Source organism: Anser cygnoides, chromosome 11 (assembly GCF_040182565.1).
Source record: "Anser cygnoides isolate HZ-2024a breed goose chromosome 11, Taihu_goose_T2T_genome, whole genome shotgun sequence".
NCBI lineage: Eukaryota > Metazoa > Chordata > Aves > Anseriformes > Anatidae > Anser > Anser cygnoides.
Window position 1 is genome coordinate 1,839,079 of NC_089883.1, and position 24,015 is coordinate 1,863,093.

A 24,015-nucleotide genomic window follows, 5' to 3' on the forward strand; every position below is an offset into this window, starting at 1 on the left:
AGGGAAAAAGGACCCAAAGGCAGAGCAGGCTTGTGAAAAAAACTCTTAAAGACAGACAGCCTTAAAATACAGGCAAAAAAGCCGCATGTTATTGACGAGGCTTCAAACTGCAGTATGTGGAGAGGCACAGCCAAACGGGCACGGAAGAAAAGCGCCTGTGCTAACAAAATTTGGGACGTTCATTACTGAGGCAGGACTAGAACTTCAAACGCCAGAAGACAGATTTAAAAAGAAAAAAGATGCAGGAAGGCACATTTTGTTCAATTTGCAGAAAAGCAGCAGCAGAACTTAGAGGCAGCCTGGGTATGAAGGGAGTGCAGGGCAGCTTTAAAGCTTTAACCTAGAAACAGGAAGACGAGGTGTTTTAAGAAGGCGATTTGGAAAGATGAAACAGCAACTCAGAGAAGTAAGCAGCAAGCTACCTGCGAGGAGAGGTGCACTGATGAGCCAGTGGTGAATAAGCTGAGAGAGTAAGTGGGGGATCATAGCCTCGTCAGCATGGAGATGAATTCTTGAATCTATACAAAAATAATTATCTTTGGATGTAAAGCAAATAGAAAAGGAACCAGCAGCAGGAGCAGGAGTCCACCTGCTTGGTTCTCCAGGAATGAGGCAGTTACTCCACAGGAGAAGCGCCTGCTGAAGGGGAGACACCCAACCGCTCTGCATTCCCACGAAGGGTTCCCCACCTGCGTGGGTCATCCGCCGTGTCGTTGTTTCTCCAGGCCACGCGAAAGCCTAGCGTTTTATTTCTTGCAAGTGGTGGTGTTTTTAGACACAGCGTTGGTCAGTAACCAATAAAATATCCACCTACAGAAAGTGATGGGTTCAGGAGGAAGGCTGAGACCCTTGCACCTCAGCCTGGCCAGGGGCAGCAGGACAGAAGGCAGCCTCCCTCTTCACAGCTGCCCTCGCACTTGTCTCCCAAAAACTGCCCCAAGTGCTCCGTCCTGCAGCTCTCAGAGCCAGGTGCCCTCCTCCATCAGACCCTGGAGCCTAAAAACCTTTTAGCTCCCCTTGCATTCGAGTCTCTTTTCCACAGGTGCCTTCTGAACGGCCAGGAAACCCAGACTCCTTTGGAGACCTTATTAGCGTGTGTTTGAGAAGACTGTTGGTTAATTGCCCAATTCAAACTTCAGAGAGTTGTAAGTAATGGAAACCTAGAATGTTTAATTGGGAAACTCAAAGTATGATTATTTGTATAATATCAGTTAAGTGAGAGGAGTTAAAATTTTAATTATTTCAATTAATTTATTGCTGGGAGATTTACTTGGAGAATTTAAACCTTATCTGTTTCGTCAATTAAGAATCAGATTCAAAGACTGGTTACTGAGAGCATCTGAATGAATCAGTGGAATTATGTAATGTATTAGCTTTTTTTTTTTTTTTTTAAAAACCATTATTTGATTTGAGAGAGAGCGGCGCATACCCAGAAACCTAACTAGCTGCCTACAGATTTTTGCTCAGGATGTAGCTGACCTATTTTTCAATTGCCTCAGCCCACATAATTGATTACATCTTCCCTGGTCAGGAGAGCTATTAAAGTACTTGTGATCATTTTGATACCACCGCTAAATACCCAAACCTCAAATAAAATACGCCACACACAGAGTTTCTGTGATGGATGCTCCCATTTTCAAAATGAACGGTGACAGTCACTTTTCCCAAGTCTGTCTGGATGATGAAACATATTAACATACAAAAAGTATATTTAAAAACCCCAGTCTTTCAAAGTATCCAAAATTTAATTTATTCATCTGCTTTGGTTTGAATACATGCAGAACCATCACCAATGAGTTTCTTAAATGTACGTAAATACGTACTATGCAAACTGAATCTTGTTAGTCTAATTTACTCCAGTAAATTAGCTATTTTATATGCAATAAATGTAGTTTTCGCTACACTCCCCACAATAATGAATTCTTCTATCCAAATTAAGAGGTAAACATCATGTTATGTGCATTTAAACCTCCCAAAAACATAACTGTTGATGAAACAGTTTACTGATATAATCATTGTTGATTAGAATTTGTTAAGCATTACCTCTTGGATATATCTGCAGAGGCTCTATTAACTGTCCATTTACTTGCTGTTCCATTACAGTGGAGTAATACTGCAAAGAGATTAAAGAAAGAGATTACTCAGTAACGTATGAATAGTAGTAAGTGCACTTACAGATTGTTTAATTCACTGTACTTCTTCTCCACCACCCTTTTTTTTTTTTAATGCCATCATACTTATCAGCCTTTACAACACTTTCTCCACTTGCAATGCTCACACAATCAAGCAGCACGGGAGGAACATAACCAAGGGCAGTGATAACCAGCATGGTACTGATGCAAGCACAGGGATCTGTTCCCGGCCCAACTATGCAAGTTTCAGGCTCACCTGAAACCTGGGAGTGATTCGCAAGACCGAGCAAATGAAACATTTACAGCAAACGCAGCAGTTGTCACACCTGGAGAAGTTGGGAAAACTAGGCAAATGCGGGAACAAAGAAACACTGTAAATATAGTCCAAAAAAAAAAAAAAAAGGCGCAATTAAGAAAACTCCAAGGGAGAAAAGAGCCTGGATGCTATCCAAGAATTTGCAATGCTGAAGCATAACCAGGGCGGCTGGGGCCACATAAGCAGAGAAGTCGTGCATTCCCTTACTGTACACATTTAATGCATAGTAGGGTACAGAGAGCAGTGGTGCTAGAAAGCCGGAGCAGACATCGGTAGATCCAGGACTACAGCACTTGGGCTCTAGAGGGACTGCTAGGAGCAATCTGCAGGGAAGGTGCTTTGATAAAGAAAGGCTAAGAATGGACAAAACGCGATACCAAAGCATCTGAGAACATCAAGGCTCAGGAAGGCAGAAAAAATCTAATGTGGCATGAAGATGAACACTGGCATTTAGTGATGAGATAAACATTTGGATTAAATAAGAAGGAATCCTTATTAGCCTTTTGTATCAAGCCTCCTCCTTGAGGAGCAGCGAGCGCTCACCAGAGAGGACTTTTAACAGAAGGACCAGCACAGTGCCAGGGCAGGAGATGGACCCTGCTATGAGTTTACTGTCTATAACCCGCACATCTCTCACCACGATGTGTTAAGTGTTGAAAACACATCACAAAGCACATTTCTTCTGCAATCACCAAGCATCTTTGAAGCAAACACGCTGGCTGTGGGCCAGATCTTCATGGCATAAATCAGTGTAGCTCCACTGACTTTCATGCTAATTCTCACCAGCTGAGTGTGGTCTAAGACTTCAGAATGTCACTGTTACCAGCCGTTTTGTGATACTGTTGCTCAAATTGGCAAGACTGGATGTCAACAGGAAAAAAAATTCGAAGCCTCTGTGGAATCGAGCACGTGTATTTCACTCCCACCAATGATTTCCCATAATGTGATTTTTTTTTTTTTTACTTACACAACTTAAAAAATGCAAAAGTTTATTAACTGCTTAATGTTACTAAACATTTCTCACCCTTTTATAATGGGATTAAACATGTGAACTATAGTAAGTAGATTTTAGATGGACTCCAAAGTCAGTTTACGTGCAAAACCTCATTTACAATTCCCATTACAATGCAAAAACCCTAACCTGTGACAACAGACCACTGGCTTGGCACAAATACATTTTTCAGTATTTGTTTTTTTGCTTATTTGTTTTATTCACGTCAAGAAATAGGAAGAAATTTTCTTTTGTAAAAAAATAATTATGAAGAAATTTGCTGAGGGCGTAAGGATCCATCTAGCTCCACCTCCTGTGCGTACATTTAGTGCAATGCCTGCTGCTGAAAGCACTTCCCTTACTAAAATCCCAGCACAAGATTTTTGAGGGAGGTATCTCCTTCATATTAGTGTGTAAACAAACAGATCCACATCTTAAATAACCCCTTGACACTTGCTCTCAATATGTTTATAAAGAGCAAAGATGTTAATTACAAAAGCCCACGGTTTTGAAGGGATCCAGAGGCTTTTCAGGAGTCAGGACTACCCCACAGCCTTATTTTGTATTGGGGGGTGTCACAAATAACAAGCCAACCCCTCTCTCATGCCCCAGCGCCTCACAAAAAAGCATCACCAGCACCTAGCAGTTACGGAGCTGTGAAAGGATCTCCTGCTCCACTGAGGACAAAACTGCTGAAGAAAAAAAACAAACAAACAAAAAAACTTTTCTTTGCTGCCACTTTACTAGTGGCATTCTATGACCTCAAGACATATACATACAGTATAAACAGATATTACATACTCTCCAGAAAAATAAACTAAAATAGACATACACGAGGCTATGTTTCTTACCAAAAAAAAAAAAAAATGGAGAGAGAAAAGTGTGGCCCTCTCCATTACTCAAACAATGATGACAAGTAAATGAAATATCAATCATGTAAGCTGTCAACCTTTTGGGACAGCAATAACTGTTAACAAGTAGTCTGGAAAAATTGTCTGAAAATGACTTGTCCTCCACATATGAGCATTTGAGGTTTCCATGGAAAATTAAGATGCCAGTGGCTATTTGGAACATTGTTCAGGTATTCTTTTTAATGGAAAATTTGCCAGTTATTGATCCAGAGCATGTACCCCTTGCTTTCAGAAAGCTGCAAGCAACTTTCCAATCAGTGGCTGTCAAAAAAATTACTGCCTTTTTATACTGATCCAAGTCAACAGCTGAAGTGCAACTCCACTGCTACTCAACGCCCGTCTGTAATTAACTGCACTGCACAACAGAAAAATAACTTTATTTACCATTCCAAAACATTTGCATAGGCATAATACAAGATATTTACTCTGAAGTAATTCCAGAACTGCCTGAAATCACTCTTACTGTCAACTTCTGAAACCAAAGAACCCAAAGACAAAAGGTTGCGCACGGTTCAGAGCAGCTTTGCCACTTACAATGTCGTGCCTGCGTGGAACAGATCTGCGATCCCAAAGCATTATTTTGTCATTCTTCACCTGAAAAAAAACCCTTCATTTCTGTTGTGGGGAATACGAGCAGGACTGGAGGCAGGCTGTGCCAGGCCAAGATTCCCAGGAACCTTTCAGCAGCTGCTCAGTCCCCAGACACTCGCCGCAGGCCCGCAGCACGTCGTAACCTTGAGAGGTGGGCTGCAGTACCTCAAGCCCACAACATTTACAGCCTTAAAGGCTACAAATGGCGAGTAAGGACTGCAAGTGTCTCAGCCGTGAGACCCTACAAATGCCTCTCTGCAGAACGAGCAGGTTCAGAAGCACCTGGGCAGCTGAGGCGTTTGGTGCTGAGCCACCTGGCTGTGCCCTCCCAGCCTAAAACACCTTCCTGAGCGTGTTGTATTCCTTGTCTAGGAGCCTCAGGTTTGTTTTCCTATAAACATATCCCAAAGCGACTGCTATATGAAGTCAGAAGGTTGAGCCATCAGCACGGCAGTGAAGTAACCAACTAGTTTAAAACTGACAGGAAAATCTTCAGAGGAGAAAAGCTGCTGAAGTGGAAAGAAGTCATTTACAGACATCCCATAATTTTTAAGGGAAAGCAGAGAGTTGAGCAATCATAACCCTAATGTACTGAAACTTTAACAGTAAGCTTGGAAGCATAGCAAAAAGATGACCTTACAGAGGCATGATTAATCGTAAGACGGTGCCAGGAAAATTCACGTTTTCCAGTTTAACAGCAGAAGTGACAGACACTTCGTAAGGAACGGCAATAAATACAAAAGAATTCCAGTGGGGAGGCATCACCGGGGATCTAGTTGTAGGAAACAACAACAACAAAAAAGCAAGCACAAAATCCCCTTGGCTGGAGCAAGATTTTTCACACAGTGGTCTCACCTCCTCTGGAAATAAAATCACACAGGAGAAAGACTTCTTTAACAAATCCCCGAGAGCATTTTACAGAGCTCAATCAGGATCCCCTGGAGCCTTCTTTCACCCCAGGATGAAGTTGTAGGCAATGGACAAAGTCACCCTGAACCAGCGCCTACCGACAGACTTGCAATCCACGAGTAATACCCGAGCCTCAGCAAGGCAAGGGTGCTGGGGTGCAGACGTAGTATGATCTCTGCAGACACAAAAGGATGAGAATCTCGCTATGGAAGCATTCCTGCTCTACAACAGAGGACTGGTGAGGAGGACTAACCCAAACCAAGTCATTACATCCCTCCAAGAGCACCTGTGGCTGGTACTAAACAGGGCTTGGTTCTGCTAAGTTCAAAGTTAAGGCAATGAACGTGACCAGAAGTGCCCTTTGTAAGGAACTAGCATTCCATTTGACCTAGCAAACATCCATTTGTTATTTCCTCGCTATTTTATTTGAAAGAAAAAGTGATTTTTTCACTTACATCTGCAACATGAAACATACATTTAAGCTATATGCAGATTATTTTGTTTCAATAAAGAACTGCGTATTTCGTTTCTGTAGACTGCTTTTATATTTATAGGTATCTAGACAGAGATTTTACATAGATATATGTGTATTAAGACACAGACAGATACACGCATATCTCATACTAAAAAACAGAAAATACGTCTTTAAATCCTCTATGAATATTGAGCCTGCAGCTACAATGAAACTCTTCTGTTAGGAGGGGTGAAACAGTCTCCAGATGAAAGTAGATTTTGAAAAATTTTTAGAGCCCAGGGGTTCATTTTTAATGAGCCGTTACTTTAAGTACTGCATAAAAAATACAAGAAATTGATAGTCCATTTAGCCTGCACTATACCTAATGCAAAAGTCATTAAGATGCATTATTCTTAATGTTTATGATATGATCAGTAAGTGTACAAGTCTTTTTTTAAAAAGTCAAGCATGACCATATATCTGGTGTGATACAGTTTTTAAACACCTACACTTAATACAGGAACATTACACTGAGCGCTGCAGCTTACATTAATACTTTGACACAGGCAAAAATACATGAGCAGAAAGCAATAAAGATGGAAAACACCAGCAAGTTATACTATACCTACATAGGATAGCATGGCTTTCATTTCTTCATCGCTTCTGACAGTAATCCGATCACCATCCTCATCTTCATCTGCCAAAGAAATGGATTACAGGCAATAAAAACAAAATAAGGATATTTACGATTTGAATACGTAAGTTTTTTTTAACCTGGACATTTACAAGTAAATTAAAATAATATGAATGCATAGACCAACAACACAGGTAAGCAGGTACTCTGAAATAATAATGTATAATGACTCCAAGTGTTAATTAACAAAGACAACAATTACATCTAAAAAGGACGCATGAGTGAAGTGCTCAACACTTTGCACAAGGAAAGGTGCTGCGGAGACGGGACCAGAGCGCAGAGCAAGGTTCGGAAGAGCTCCAGCAAAGCGTTCAGAGTTACTAACACCAACATCCAGAGGAGGAATAGACCTCCCGAAGACATGCAGCGGGATTCAGCAGGTGCAGAGGTACCGGGGGCTGAATCCCCCCACCAGCACCAGCTGGTGCCACCCTGCACCCCAGCGTTCCTGCGCCCAGGTGGGAGCAGCGTCCGGCCCCGTCCTCTTCTCCCCCAGTCCTCAAAAAAAAGCTCGTACACGCTCACCGTCCGGAGAGCTGCACAAGTTATCAGACCGACCGCATGCACCTCTCCCCTCCAACTCCACCACAAAAGGGTAATTTTTTTTTTATTGTTCCAGCCTTGGAGGAGAAGGGAGGGGTTAATGACCTGTCTCCAATTTTTGTTTGCTGCAATCTAAATATCTTCCTCGGATACTTATAAGAAGAGGAGCGCTCTGCCCAAGCCAACGTGTACCAGGAAACCAAGGAGCAGCACTCACACCAGACTTCAAACACATGGAAAGTACCAAAAGGTGAGGATATGGAGTGAACTCATTTATACGGCTTCGGGACCGGAGCAGATTTGCTCCTGACCACCTCAGGATGTGAGCAGGGGCTGGTGAAGTCTCTCTGCCCTCGTCCCTGCAGGCAGGCTCCGACGCACGTGCTCTGCATCCGCAGCCCTCGTGCGGTACATCAGCACCCGAAAAGTGCCAGTGTTCCCCTGGACGCAAACTGACTCCTGCCCAAGGATCTGGGAGCAGATCTATATCAACAAATTAAGACTACCCGAGACGAGGAGTTTGGGCATTCTGGCACTGAAGGCCCAGCAGTTAATTCTGAGGATATAAGAAGAGCAACGCAGAAGAGAAGAAACGTCAAGAGATGAATACAAGGGGGAAAAAGGAACAAAAAATCCCATTGGAACTGCACTCGAAAATGTCCCCGAAAAGAGCTGTGGGCCACTGGAAGCATGAAGGCTGGAAGAGGAACCAGCCAGCACGGCCGCGTCCTACCAGAGCCTTACCTCCTGGAAGTTCAACTGATCAACTGCCAGGCTGCTGAAACTACTTGCTGGGGTTACCAGCCCGCAGCGAGTCATGAATGACGGAAAGATTAAGAAGAGTTAGTGAGTTGAAAATGAATGCTTCCTCGCCTGGAAACGTTTCCGGAGCTGCTCTCCGGCGAAAACCCACGTCACAGCCGCGCTGTGGAAGCAGAACGAGGCGGAAGGAGCTGCCCTAGGAGGAGCGCGCACAGCGAAAGCCATGCGTCAGCGCGAAGGGATCAGAGTGAAAAGCAGAAGAGGAAAAACGTATGCCAGAGAGAGACAAATAGGCAGAGATAAAAGTCATTAGGCAGGCTTGATTTGAGGGAACGGACTGAGCTGGGACCACAAAAAAAAAAAAAAAAGAAAGAGAAAAAAGAACCGGAAAATTTCCAGAGCCAAAAGATTAGAAATTACCCGCAGAGTTCTCAGAAGTCTAAAATTCCTGACAGTGGTGCAAAGAGAATAAACTGAATTTTAAAACGTGTTGACGAAAAGAAACTGTAACCCGGCACTAAAAAGCCAAATCTAAAATAGCAAGCCAATGTTTATAAAGAGCAAAACCAGAAAAAAATATATTTCTCCTTTCTATGCAGAGATCCTTTGCCATCCTACCATGACATTTAAGCGGGCACAGCCCAAAAACTAGCCAGATATAATGCATGGGTTCAGAAAGATTTCCAGGCTTCTCTACTTGCCTAGAGCACAGCAACACGATTTTCCAGGACATTAGGGAAGCAAAAGTAGAACCAAAAAATCCTACGTACTGGCTGGATTTTTGCTAATGTCACTTAAAATGGAGGAAGAAATCCTAGCAAGATACCAAATAGAGTGCAGCAGATGGTAAACAAATATTATGAAGCAATCTTCACAAAATCTGCAGTGTGTCACAAATATACAAAATGGCAGAGTTTGGATAAAAGGATCATAACAGGCCATATGTTGTTAGAGATTTTATTTGTAGCAATGTGCGATACGATGGTGAAATCCACATAAAGGTCCAATAGCGGGAGAAGTGCAGCCCCAGGTAGAAGCCGCAATGGATGATGCACTGTAGATAACAATAACTGAACAAACAGGAGAGGAGACTACACTGGATGGCAATTATCCACATCTGACGAAGCAATGAAGCAGGTGAGAAGGAAGCTTAAGCTGGAAAAATCCAGGCATTCGATATGGATAAAGGAACCAGAAAAATCAGGCATCAATATACATAACATATTTTAGATGCCAGTTAAATGGCAGGGGAAATGGTTTTGTGCAGATGTAAATGACAGACTAGAGACATGAACTGAAAGCACAGAAGCAGATGTTAGAAGACACAATGAAATAAGTATTTCCAGGGAAGTTCTACACATGGTACCATTAATATGGGCTACTGCCCTGATTGCAGGGACTGCTACTGGTGCATGAAGTTCAAACAAAGCTAATGGGTGACGTGGGAGGTATGTTTAACAACAGCAACAACAAAAAATTAACAAATCATAAAAAAAAAAAAAGGCAAGGTCTGGAGCCTGGTTTTGCCCAGGTCTCTGTAGAAAGTCTTGTTTTAAAAAGGGCAGGCGAAATGTCCAGGCTAGAAAGAAATAACATTTACAGTGCCCGTTCTTAGGGTTCTGGCATTTTAGGAGAGCAAAACACAAATGTGAAAAGAAAAATAGAAAGCGCTAGGTAGTACTTGAAGGCTCACAAACCAATATTTCCTTTGATTATTTGCACTCAGAATTGTCTGTAAGGCTCTAAAGAAGGGAAATGCTAATAAGAGTGCAAGGCCCTTTGCTGTCCTGTCCGCCCTCTCACCTTCAGCATCACTACCTGGCTCATGCAGCTCTCCTAATCCCCTCCAGCTCCTCGTTATTTCATCTCCATCAAAGGAAAACATGGAGATACGCAGAAAAAAAAAATATTCAAGGGGAACAGCAGGAGTCCTCTCCACTCGGAAGAAACCTCTTAGCACGTATCTTATCCCCTAATACGCGGTTTGACTCCCCTTTGCACCTTATTGCTCTTCACACAGGACAATCCCCCAGGGAATCCCTTCAAAGACAAAAACAAACGGGGTTCGGGGAACAGAGCTGGAATAGTCAGCAGGTACGTCAGCAGAGGTCTAAATCCACGCCAACACGGCCACTGAGAGCTTTCCTAACCCAGCACAAGCACACCACGTGAAAGCGGTTGTATCGTAAGTGCTAGCAGGGACAGCCCCAGCCTACAGCTTGCTCAGATCCCATACACAAGCTGCAGCTCCCAGCTTCTCAGCCAGACCCAGGTGCCCAAACCTAACCAGGTGGCACTGTCCCGCAGCTCCTCTACCTCCTCCAGGAGCTGAGGCTGAGCATCTGTCCACACCTCCTCCTCCTGCACAGGAGGAAGGCAACAGGGTGACAACGTATTTAGATGGTGCCCAGCAGAAGGAGAAAAAGAAAACTAACAACCCAGCAGCCTTTCTGGCAACGGGAAGCATTAACTTCTTCCATGGAGCGCTGCAAACCCGGGAGGCTTTGGGACACCTTGGCCATGCTGCCATATTTTGTACAGAATCCGTATGTTGTGTGCCACAGCTTTGTAAAAGCCAACACCCTTTTGATTTCTTCCAACAGAGAATTAAAATTTTAAACTCAGACCTACAGGTACTTTATACTTTTCATTTAATTCAAGCAATATAATTGCAGTGACGAGTAAGAGCACGGTAAGGTCATGCTGGTAATTAAAGCTATATTGTAGAAATATGCACACTCAAGTTGTGATTAAATAATAAAATATTACTTGGTCGAGTATCGTCATTAAACTTGCATTAATGCATAAATATTTAACCGTAACATAATGAACGTAAACATTATTTATGTAAAAAATGACAACCTTATACCATCACAAAAGAGACGGTTTATACAAGCCATACTTACACTCAAACGCTGTTGTCGTTGCATCCGGCAAAACTTGACCGATGACATCCTGAAACGTAAAGAAGAATTAGCTATACATCAAAGGCGAGATGCCCAAGATGATGTAGAGTAATTCATCTTAATTGTTCCCCGGCTGCAGGCAGAAGACAAAGTCCTGCTCCTCACCACTGCCCCCCAAATCACCAACTTTTCAGCATACAACACAAATCAATACGAATCACCACGCTCTTCTCCTTCCTTTGCGCGTCACCTCCAGGAATACCTTCTTCTTTTTAAATAGCTCAATCATAATTGCAAACAAGTCAGTGCTGCCTGTTGCTGCGGTATAAAGGATCGATTTTGTCCGTGGGTTATGGAACAGCGTCCATCTAACTCATGGAGGCAAGTCATAAAAGCAGAGGTTTACGAATGGGTTTTTAAGTGAGAAAGCAGGTTTTCTGCCTCGGTCCCTCCGCTCACATTGCCTCGATTCCCAGATTTCGGTCCTCCCCTGCACTGCGAGGCAGCCTCGCTGCACGCCTCCCCCGTCCTGCCCGCAGCTCGCCAACAGCGGGGCAACAACCACAGCTCCGTGCGGGTTCGGGGCCGCCCACGTGAACCGAAACAGTCGCTGCAGACCAAAGGGATTTTTGCTGCTTTCACTCCACAGCTGCCCAGGAAAGCAGCAGGACCCAGCAGCCGTGCCGAGCTGCCGGCCGCTGCCTCGCAGCGCCGCGCTCCCGGGAGCGCTGCCCACCGCGCGGACCAGGAGGGCTGCAGGGCCCCTTGTCACTTTTAACCAGAATTTAAACTCCTTCGGTGCTTGGCGGAGGGATTCGAATACGTTGGCAGCTCTGGAGGAATTACGGTTAAAAGACCCGAAGCAGTTAACGTGGTAACCCACCGGGCAGCCCCAGCCTTGACGTTATCCCGGGGAAGATGCGAAGTGCACGCTGAACACCACACACCTGCGCAGAAAAATGCTGCTTTGGGCCAAATACAAGCCTTTCCTGTACAACTAAACCGAGGTGAGCAGAGTTTGGAGTGTTTTTTTTTTTTTTTTTTAAAGCCTTTACACACAGCACTCACTGAAAATCCAGTGAAATGTCGTGCTCAGATTTAAGGCATCCCGGCCTCCCGGCGTATGTGCTGTTGTCAGCCTCCGCGAGGCTGCAATATGTCATGTCGGGGCACGGCAGAAATGCACAGCATGGTTTTCTCCTTCCTGCTGCCTGATTTCTCATGTCAGACAGTCTCTCCGCTGACAGCGTCACAAAGTGATTAGAAATTAATGAACAAAAATATTTATTGTAGTACGTACACTGTGAGCATCTTGGGGTGCTAAGCACTCCCCCGTATCAAAGCTTTAGGAATCATTGTCCTGTCACTTCTGCTTTCTCTATTTTTTCATCTGAAAACAGGAAATTAAACACTCTGTGCAATGTTAGAGACACAATTAATATAATGAGAAGGCAGCGAAAGCGACAAAGATTTCCACAGGGCTAACTGAAGCAAATAATATTCCTAAAAACTTTCCCATTTTCCCATTTTAGATGTTAAAATAAATGAACAGTAATTTCAACTATTAATTGTATACAAAAAGACAAAAGATGTGCAATACAGCTTACCCAATGATACACATTGTAAACCTACGCAACCATAAAAAGATCCAAAGCACTGCCATATTAATCAAAATTCTTCCATTTAAATAGTTCTGCACGGTTCGACAACTCCGCAGATACTCTGTCAAAAGCCAGACACGCTGCACCCTCTGTCCCTAACAAGGAATTAAAGTCTTGCCTAACCAGAAGACTGTGCTGTTAACTAATTGTTTCTAAATCTATTTAGTTAAACGTTGAAAATTCCTCACCAAACACGCTTTAATTGCATTAGGTTTAAGCTACTTGTAGAACATTCGTGTGTGGGGACACAGACACTTCCATTACGTGGATTTAAAAGTTGGTATCAGAAAATAAACCTGATTTTGGGATGTTTACAATGTGCAGTTGGGAGGAGTGTAAATATGCTAAGTGAGAGACGCTTCTGGAGGCCCCAAATGTCTGCTAGAACAGCCCCAAGGCTCCCAAAGCTGCACGAGCACTGCAGCAGTGATGGTAAATTCCTCTATAATATTTTTTTTCCCCGTTGAAAATAATTTTTTTCAATGCGTTGGGACTTCTTCAAAAAAAGTGTAGCAACCAAGTACACCAATGCAAAAACTGTTCACCGTAACTCTGCCTTACGCTAAATAGTTAAAAAGACGACCCCACCGACAAGCACAAAAACTTTGCTCTGGCTGACTTTCAGTACCTCTGTGAAACCACGGCACTGAAGAAAGGGCAGCCTCGCAGGAGGTGGGAGGGAGGGAGGGAAATGACACCTCCACCCTGTTCCTACCGCAGGATTTTCATCAGCTGCAGAAGACTTCCAGGCTCAGCCCTCCAGCAGCCCTCACGGTGACCCGAGCTTAAAGGATTACTCGAAATTTCAACAGATTGCGTGCGGTGATTTTCTGCTACCACAACAGAGATCACGAGGAATAAAATATTGTGACTTGTAAACAATTTCTCAAGTGGGCTCACGTGTGATAGCTTCTGACAGACTGAAAAGCCTCCACGAACGACGAGCAATAGCAGGGAAAGGCAGCCAAAAAGGAATTCCGTCAAATCCGCTCTCTAGAATAGCTGTGGAGCACTTATCTTGGGTGAGAGAGCAGAAAATGTGAAAGCACTGCTTTTAATAACAGTGTAAATATTGAAGCCGGGGGCCCCGTTCTCTTATCAGTTGAAATTGGTCTTGTCTCAGTATGACATCACGAAGTTATCCTGAATTAACACCGAGCGCTTAAATGCTCCAGTGACAGCTCGGGCAAATGAGTCCAGACAGCCTGATGAAAAAAACAAGCTCATTGTAATTCATTTAGCGGCGCCTTTAAAATAAATCTGTTTACTGGTAACTTACAGGTCCGCAGAGCTGATATGGGCAGGACATATTTGAAGTGACATTATGAAGAACGGCTCTTAGCACCCACTTCAGGAAAGTAATCGGGCAAATGCCCAACCCAAATACACCAGCAGCGCCGCTCCCAGGGCTGCGCAGCCCCGCTACCGCCGCACGGCTCAGCGACCTGGGAAGGCTCCTCCACGGGGCAGAATTAGAGCAGCTGAAAACTTAAAAATAAAATAAAATTAAAAAAAAAAAAGTGTCATTTAGAGCGTAAGGCACTGCACTGGGCATCAGACTCTCAGACTCCAGCCCCACAGCTACCAAGAGGTTATCCCATGGCTATGGACAGCGTACTCTGAGATAATACCACAGCTTCTTTGCTGAAAAAAAATATGAATCTGAAGAGTAATGCTGCAAGGCTACAGTAATTCGTACTCGCAAGGCTGTTCATACTTCTAAGATGCTAATTTTTTTTTTTAATGTGATTTTTGTTAAAAGTGTCTTCTCAAAGGGTTTTCTATGGGGTTTTCTCAGTACAAAGCAGAACATGGACTTGCCTTAAAAGAAGGAAGAACAACCTTCCTATACAGCTTCCCCGAGCCCCCAGCTGCAGATCTGGGGGAAAACACCTGGTTTTCAGACCTGGCTGTCAGGTGCACTCACTGCAGTGCTTGCAGGCCCTGCATTTGGACTGCGGGAGCATGGAGCACGTGGCTGGGTGGGATCGTGCCCGCTGCACCCTGCACAGGGCTGTACGCAGAGCAACCGGGCTCAGTGCTCCGCGGGCAACCCACGAGCTGGGAGAAAAGGGGCTCCTGGAGCTCCTGTGCCTGCTGCTGACACAGCCAGGCGGTACGGAAAACGGTGGGGTCTGACCGGATTATTAGTGTTCAGTAATTTACCTTACTAGGGAATGTCTCGATTCTCTGTGCTATCTTTAATTGGTACTCGAACACATAAGCCCTCTGTAGTTACCTACAAGGTGAGTGGAAATCACAGTGAAGGCAGAAGGACAACAAAAGACTCCGGGTCTGTCCCAGTCCTGCCCTCTGCAGCCACAGGTGGTGCCAGATCTACCACGCTTCAGTGCGCCAAGCCTTATTTCATTTAATTTCTGAAGGTACCATAGAAATTAAGTACACACGCATCCCGCGAGGGCAGCTCCTCCAACACAATCACTTAAACAAACAAGGGCCTTGAGACAATTCAGACCTTATTGAACTTCTTCCTCCCTCTCTTAACATCTCAGTGCTCACAAGCGTGTTTTTGACACGCGGGTGGCGGTCACCAAACGGCAGGACCGCGGGGCTGTGCTCCCAGCTGCACGCTACCACGGCCGAGATGTGTCACCACGGTGTGACCTGCTGTACGCAGCCCAGCACTGCCAGAGAGGGCACAGGTACTGTGGATAGCTTTGAAAACTGAAAATCATCATCACCCACACAGACATGCCCTGATGCAGAAATCCGTTCACTCCCCCTCGACAAACAGCTGGGACATTTCAACCCAGAACAACTCGCTCTGTTCCACCAGTGAGTGGGGATATGAAAGAGGACTGCTAGCTGGCTACAAATAAAAACTGGGATAAGCATCAAAATCCACGTGGAAGGGGAAGAATCAGAAGCCTCTGTTTTTTCCACATGACTTCAACAGCGATGCAGAGCAAGACCGGCATTGCATTAGCCAAGCTTGCCTGCGGTTCTTGGCTTTTGAGCGTGGAGGATTTGCGTAACTAAACCCGAGCTTGCCGATCACAGGAACTGCCCATGTAGCAGCAGGGAGAACGCTCTGTGTGACCCCCGTCAGATCGCAGTCCCTCCACTTTGACTTGTCGTACATATTCTACGTCAGATCCCCTACATAACCGTCTCTCCAAAAGTATTTGCAGTAGAGTCCTCACTAACCAGAGATGTGCCAAGCTGAAGACTGGCCCGACACATCCTCCCTGATCCACTTCTTTCACACTTAGCACGGCCACGGCTCTCGGGAAGCATCACTTCCACATGACTGGAGACTACTGCAGGCGCTGATGACCTCAGGTACTCCTTGAAGTCCTTGTGGTTCATTGATCACGACTCTTAGAAGCACTTCAGATGCCAAGGGCTCTGCCAGGCTCTCTAAGTATGCTGGAGGTAGGTACTCAAATTCCTTGCAGCAAGGCAAGGTTGTGGGTACCTCACTAGACCCAAGTTCAGTCCTTCATCCCAATCCAACTAATAAATTAGGGGATGTAAAGCCTGTCGGAGCTCCTCGAGCAACTGTGCTACTGTACTTCTGCTTCTCTGAGATCCGGCTCCAAAACACATGCTCTCAGTGTTGTGTCACAACTGAACGCACAGTTTCATTTTAACTTCAGGTCGCAAAGTCATGCGCCGGCCACAGCCGCTGCCTGACGGCGCAGCCGTAAGCACTACGACAGCACCCGCAGAGCCTCACACGTACGACGGGACCTGACCACCGCGCTGCAGCTGTGCTGCCTCAACACCTCTCCAGCTTCGGACTCGGATCCCCAGACCTCACTGCTACCCCAAACCAAGTACACCGTATGCTGATTCCTACTGCATGGCAGTTCAAGCTTAAATAGTGTTTTCTTTTCAGCTCCACTTGCTAAACAGACTACACAGCTCACGTTTAAGGTGCACGTAACTCCAGCTGATTTTGTGCTGAAGCAACAAGGCTGAGCACTGACAAGCAAAACGCTTTTCCGAAGCCATGCCCACAACACCTGCAGCAGCTGCAAAGGGATTACCTGGGCGGGGATGGAGGCACTTCTGCAACTCTGCGGGGCACAAGGGAGCCCTCAGAAGGCTCTGGGGCAGCTCAGGGCCAAGAGGTGCAACAAACCCGCAGCACCGCCACGTCCAGCTTCAGCCCACACGCGGGGCGCGCAGCTCCCGCACCCGAGCCGAGGCGACGCTGATTTCCACATGACAGCTTTCCCAGTCGCTCCCAAGCAACACCTCACGACCACCCCACGGTGCCCAAGCCGCGCTGACGGGGGGATGCTGCGTGTGGGGCAAGACAAAAACCCTTGGAGGCTTCCCTTGGGACACGACTGGGGCCTTTCCCTGCGCACTGCTTGCAGCACGGGCCCTTGGCTGCGAGCCCCTCTTCGGGGCATCACCACCTCCCCTAAAACCCACCGCCGTGCGGCCCTTCCCGGAGCCCAGGGGGTTATTTCCCCGTTAGAGCCCCCCCAACACAGAGCCTCCCCCAGCCGCCGTGCTCCGGGGGCCGCCGCCGCCGCGTCCCCCCCCCCCTTGGCCGCGCTCACCAGCACGTCCCTGAAGAGCAGCTGAGGCGCCGAGTGGACGGTCCAGTCCACGGCTCCGCCGTCGGGGATCTTGATGCGGATGACCAGCACCTGGCTCTCCATGGCGCTGGAGGGGCCGCAGAGCAGCCAGAGCATCCCCGCCCCGCCGGGCTCACATGCTGCGGCGGGCCGGCGGCGGGGGGATGCCCGCCGGGCCGGGGCCGGGGCCGGGGCTGGGGCCGGGCCGCCTCCGCCCCTCCCCGCCCGCAGGAAGGACTCGCAACCGCCCCGCTGCCCCGGAACCAAAACGGAGACGCCGGGAGGAGAGAAGGGGGGCGGAATAATAATAAAAAAAAAAAAAAATAGGGGAGGAGGAGGAGGAAGGAGCGGAGGCGGCGCCATGTTGCGGGAGGAGGAGGGGGCGGAGGCGGCGCCATGTTGCGGGAGGAGGCTGGCGGCCCCGCTCCGGGGGGCCCGGGGTCGCGTTGGCCTTCGGTTTGAACGGGAAAACTGCTGCTGAGACAGCACGTCAAACAGATCGGGGCTCCTGCCTTAGTTAAGAAGCGTGGGAAATGTCCAGCGCTGCTGGCCCGCAGAATGTAAAGTAACGGAGGCTCCTCAAGTGGCAGACGTTCCACAGGAACTCACTAGGCTTTTGCCTTCGGATTATTTAAACTGAGATTCCTCCCCTCACTACATAAAATTCCAAACATGGGCGCCTCAAGCTATTCCTCGCAGCCCTGTTCCCACTTTGGGGCCAGGTCCCTGCCCCAAAACGCAACAGAACCCAAGGCCAAGGAGTAAATGGGGCCCCGCAAAGAGGCTCGATCTGACTGCTGTGCTCATCCCTCCTATTGCTGTTTCTCTAAATTACAGAATGAGAGTTCTGCTAAATATCTCATACTGATGTCCAGGTAAAAGTCATTCATCCAATATTTTCTTCATGGCTCTTCAGAAGACTGTCCATTTCAAAACAGGCCGCTCCAAACCACAGCCTCAGGGAGGCAAGTCCTCGATAAATGCTTAAGCCCGGCTTTCAGAAGCACCAAGAATGGGTATTAAAAAAAAAAGAAAAGAAAAAAAGCTTCTTTTTTGACAGAAGTTGGTGAGAAGGCTCTCTGCTTGGCACAGCGCAGCAGCACAACACTTTACTGCTCAGTTCAGAGCATTAATCTCAATTGTAGGCTATGGATCTGTGCATTTTATCACAATCTCTCACATTATCATATATGACAAACTGGACTGTTTGACTTACATTATCAATTTTGAAGGGGAAAAATGGAACGTGCGTTTGATTTAATTCTGAACCATCTTCAAGCTTCCTCACATTAGAATTCTACATTGTTTGAGCTTGAGGGGAAAGAAAAAAAAAATCACAATCTTTCAATGGCCATTAGAAGAGATAAATTCTATCTCTGTTCAATAACTTTATAATTTAGTTCCTACACTATAAATTAATAGAGCCCCAGCTCCTAAATATCTAAGGAATTGGCGCTGCCCACATGGACTTCCTTCTGTTCAAATGAGCCTTTTACCTGTGGTCCCTGTATACCTTTCAATCAGGTTCATTTCAATCAGATTCATTTTCTATTAAATTTTAAAGAATAGGATACAAAATCATAGAATTTCTATAGAACTGCAATTTTTCTAAAATGTCTTTTTCATTTACAAGACTATGGGGAAAATCAACCCAATTTGCCAAATTTGCATAAATATTATGTAGCTTTTCTGGGGCTAATCATAACCTTAATCCCCCATTCTGATTTGTGTTGATGCAGATGTAATCAAACTTCAAGTTTCTTATATCGTATGAAGTAAAGTGCATCAAGTATGTGTGTCTGGATACAGGTTTGTTTTTGCTACATATTTCTTTAGAACCCATCTTTCATAAGAAATTTCCATTCTACCTGCACCGCTTGTAACTAAGTTAATCACCCTCCAGAATTTCTGGTATAATTACAGAAATCTATTTTTATATTTTTCCTCAATGTTGGGGGAAAAATGGGTAGCAAAACACAGGTATTTTTAATGTATTTTTAATGTCTCATAAAATATTCTTAAAGTTCAGTAATCGTCCAAAGAATCTCCTCTTTAAAAGTTTCTGACACAAGAAGTTCAAGAATTCCAAAGGAATAAAATAATGAAGCAGTCCAGTTTTCTCCACTAAATCCAGCTGACATGCTGTCAGCAAGAAATATGCATGAATTTCCTATTTATAATTATGTATTGGAAGTTATTTTCTAACTACAACGACATAACATTCAAATTCTGCAAGGGAACAATATACCAGTTCTTTAATTACAGGAGGATCACAAAGCCCTTGACTTCTATAAATTCTATTTTTATTTGTGCGGGGGAAACGTCCTTCTTCAGTGCCACAGACTTCCAGGCTGGCTGTATGCTACAAGTGCAGGAACAATTGTCTCAGAGCAGTCTGCTGCTGCTCTCTGCTGCTTTCCATTGCCGTTGGAAAGGATAGAGGAGATCTGGAGATGGCCACGTAAAGGAAATAAATTTTTGTTTTCAAGGAAAAGCAAAATGCTGACACAGAAGAATACTAAAATTACCATCTTTGCCGTGCTGCAGAACCTCAGAGGAGTATCGGTAAGCGGTGTGGAAATAATGCTGTACCCCAGTGCTTCCCTGTAACATGGTTATCATGGCAATTTGCAAGGCCCTCAAAAAGTATGGAAATAAGTTATTACTTGTTTCCCTCTCTAATTCCCACTGCAAAGGAAGCTATCTAACACACTCGTTTTCCATCTTTTCACTACCACAGACAAAGTTTCACTACCACAGATGAAATTTCTAGTCCTGCTAGCAAAAACTCCACAGAAAGAAAGGGAAGCAAAGTCAGAGCTGATGCTCCTGCCCCAGCTTGTGAATATTCCTGTTCAAGGACCTGTGTCCGGCAGGTTTCCCCTCCCCATTTTCCTTGCCATCAGTGGAGGGATGCGTGAGCTGAATCTTCAGAGTGAATCAGGCCAGTGCAGATGAATAATGCAGCGCTCAGAGCTCGCGCAGTCTTCTCTACACAGCACTTCTTTACCTACATGCTATTTTTACACTAACCCTTACAGTACACACACTGTAATCTTCAGTGGAAATCAAAGCAGGTAAATTATGCCAACTGCACTTGGCTGTATGAGGAGCTGAAGTGCATGAGCAACAGCATTAGGACCACAAAATAATTTCCGCTATTCTACGCTCAGGTCACTGGGGAGAAGGAAAAGAGGCACACGAAGGAAGCTGAGGATAAGGCAGAGTCAGGACGTCCCACGTTTTTGTTATAGCTCCTGCTGTGCATCTCTGGGAAATTTTAACCTCAGTACCCCCAGAATTTGCCAGGTTATGATGCAGGAACAACGTGCATTTACCACGTAACATACTAAATGGTTAACATTTGTTAGCAACACATGCTAAAAGTTATTCAACATTTTAACTTAACTTAATCTTTTGGTATACTGCATTAGCAATACTGTACTATATTACATGTAATTCATATACAGTATATAAAACAGACTCACAGGAAGCAGAATCTAAATGCTAGTCCTTGGTTTACCAAATTTATCACCTCTGATTCCTTCCTGTACTATTTCTAATTGCTATTATATATATATATGCTATTGCTATTATATATAAGAAATGAGAAGCTCCTCATTTCCTAAAAATAAATAAATAAATATAAATGGCACCTGGTCATTCCTTTAGTAGCATACATTTTTTCCCCAAAATAAATAAATAAATAATAGATTAATACATAAATCTACATAACATTCTATGTGGCTGAAGTAACATACCACAGTGATATTCATTTTTTTCCTTCTCACGTCTTCATATTGCCAGCAAGCGCAGAAGTGCAGCAACTGGAATTCCCTTAGGTTTATGAAAAGAGTAGGTCAAGTGTCCAGCCTTTCTTCTCTCAAAATGCATCTCCCAGGAGAGCATCACCCAAGTGTACCACCTTGATAACTGCAAGTATAGATCAAGATCCCTTAAAACCTGCTCTGAAAACTTGCAGAAAACCAGCTGCCTTCCTTCCAGGCCTTCCCACTGCTCCTCAGTCATTTTGCAGGGGTTTAAACAGGCAGAAACTCAGTGCTCAGAGCCTCCAGACACAAATCAGTGCCACTGAGAGGCAAAGGGCTGTTGCGAATCAAAACTCAGGACATGAATTCATCTTATTTTCAATTCAGTGGGAGCAGAATCCTTAAATAGATCTATTAAAACTCTTTCTCATCATAAATTCACCTTGAGTTGAAAAAAACCCAAAGCCATAAATTTGATGTTTACAGCTCTTGCTTGAAATTACGAACATATCTTAAAATAAAGAATACAGGCATGTTTCATGCATAATAAAATTAATATTGTTTAAACGCTAGATATGATGCACAATTACTGAAACACTGCAGCATAAACTCGACCAGTTGGATTGAGCAAAAATGGCTGTGTATAGTTAATGATATTACTGTACTTCACCAGACCAGCTTCGGGGTCTGTATAATTGTTTCTGTCGACCTATAAATTCTTGAGTAACAACAAAATTATTGTGATTTTTCTTACTAAATAATTCATACATCACAAAGCATGTGTATAACCAGGCCCATGAATCACTAAGCGTATAACAATTGTATCTAATGGCATTTCTTCTTCTAAGAAGTAGATTTGACTTTGCAATAGTTATAAGTTTATTCAGAAATTTCAAGTGTTCTTTAGAAGCAGTCTATTTCAAAATTTGCATTTTAAAATTGAAAGTTTCCTCAGACTTGTTGTCCAAAGGACTGCTTTGAATTATGTTTTACAGTTTTAACTCTATTAGGATTATTAATATCATCGCAAGTAATAAATTAGTTTTATAATGAACTAGTACAGGGCTCATAAACTGTGCTTAAAGTGATGCAATTGCTGTTAAAATCTAAGCCATACATATTCTACCTTACCAAGCAAATAGCAACCATAATGCATCCAAACTGTCTTAAGTACAACACAAAGTACTCCATCATCTCAAATCTAGTGGCTTCCTCTCTATTTTCTAATATAAATGAATAAATGTATATTTGGGTTTTCTGCAAGACAACCGCCTCATTGCAAATGTTAATAATCTGGATGGGTTCTTGAACACAGACAAAAATCGTGACCTCTCACAGCGCTGCAGAAAGCTCTCATTATGTAGACTGCATTTCTTTCTAAGAACGTATTGCAGTGCATTTACTAGAACATTATGATGTATTAGCATAAATAATTAAGGTCAAACTACACTCATCTACGAGTAATAAATATTTTGTGATACATGAGCCTTCTTTATTTCGGCTGCGCTTATTCACTTACTAATTCACAAAGGTCAATAATTTCCACTGAGTTTCCCAATCATTAATGCAAATTTTGGTGTTCCACTGCACACATGCTTTATTTAAAAGACTTAATTGCAAACCCAGTAATACCATCTTGTTCTTTTCTAGAAACCAAAAAATCTTTTAACTAAACTTGCAATGTATTAGCGATAATTACTATTTTACATTCCCCTTCCTGCAACTCCTAAATTGCCACTTCTTGTTGGCACATTTCAGCTGAATGAAGTAGCTCAAGAACGCGTAACATGTCATCCATTTCTGTAACTGTGTATTTCAGAATAATACCAAGACAACTTACTTTTCTGTAGCAAACATGATTAAGGAGTTACAGCAAAGCCAATTTAATTTAAATGGCTGAAGTAAATAATATATGAAGCAGAATCTCCTTTGTTTCTGGCAAAGTTGGTGTAAATCAGAAGCCTAAGGGCACTCAACTATTAAGAAATACCTACGTTTCTTTCAAGAAAAACATACATCAGGGAAATCTACAATTATGGTTTGCAAAGAGACTTAGACAGCAAGGGTGTTTAGATCGCTGCTAGCTTCTCAAAGGTGACTATTTAGTCAATTCAAACTTTTCTTCATTTTTCTTGCCTACAAAATGATTCCAATAAATCCTGTTCCATCGATTTTAAGTTGTCACAAACAATAAGGCCTGTGACAAAACGCAGTAATGCTTCTCTTTTGAGCGCTGGAAGAACGAACACTGGATTCCTGTTCTCCTTTTCCAGAACGTGTTAGTACTGGAAGGAACATCAGCAGGTTTGAGAACACTTAAATCTCAACAGGATTAGGATGAGGCAAGCAACTTAAAACCTGACACATTTTGCTTATTCTCAGTCACGTTCTAGACATCTTTCCTACCAAATCCATCCTTTCCCACCCAAAAACCACTTCATTCCTTTTATTCCACTGAAGCAGCTCTTGCTCAGTCTCGTTTGCTCAGTCCATTTGTCAGAGAACGTTTCCTCCGCCCCATTTTCCTGCAGGCTCCAGGAGTACCAAAACCATTGGTCACCTCCCCTTCTCCAGCCTCTCAAGTCTCAGCAATTAAACAAGAAGTTGGGGAGGGGTGGGGGGGAGCCTCTCTGTTGACGAGCAATTCACCTGCCTTCCTGCTGCAATTGGAGCTGCTTTCAGTAAGGAAATGGGCTGGTTACTGAGGTTTTAACATAAAGCTCAGAAACTACCGATGGTTTCTCTCAAACGATTGACTCAAATTCAGGCAAAGTTTATTGCTGCAGTTTTCAGGATTTTCAGCATTCACAGCGTACATT

General features: G+C 44.2%; 1 protein-coding gene across 4 annotated transcripts in view; it reads right to left on the minus strand.

The window, feature by feature from the left end:
• Window positions 1-17,675, minus strand: part of MAP2K5 (mitogen-activated protein kinase kinase 5) — a 129,520-nt gene extending 111,845 nt beyond the window's left edge. Inside the window, exons 1-4 of one of the 4 annotated variants that reach the window (XM_048046212.2) lie at window positions 17,409-17,675; window positions 11,210-11,258; window positions 6,934-7,001; window positions 2,044-2,113 (exon numbers count right to left, since the gene is read on the minus strand). In XM_048046212.2, the coding sequence (XP_047902169.1) occupies window positions 2,044-2,113; window positions 6,934-7,001; window positions 11,210-11,258; window positions 17,409-17,543 (322 nt within the window). In that variant the 5' untranslated portion in view covers window positions 17,544-17,675. Of the gene's footprint in view, window positions 1-2,043; window positions 2,114-6,933; window positions 7,002-11,209; window positions 11,259-14,149; window positions 14,359-17,408 lie in introns of those variants that run through there. The other 3 variants (XM_048046214.2, XM_048046213.2, XM_067003536.1) reach the window with 3 other exon arrangements.
• Window positions 17,676-24,015: the final 6,340 nt, after the last annotated feature.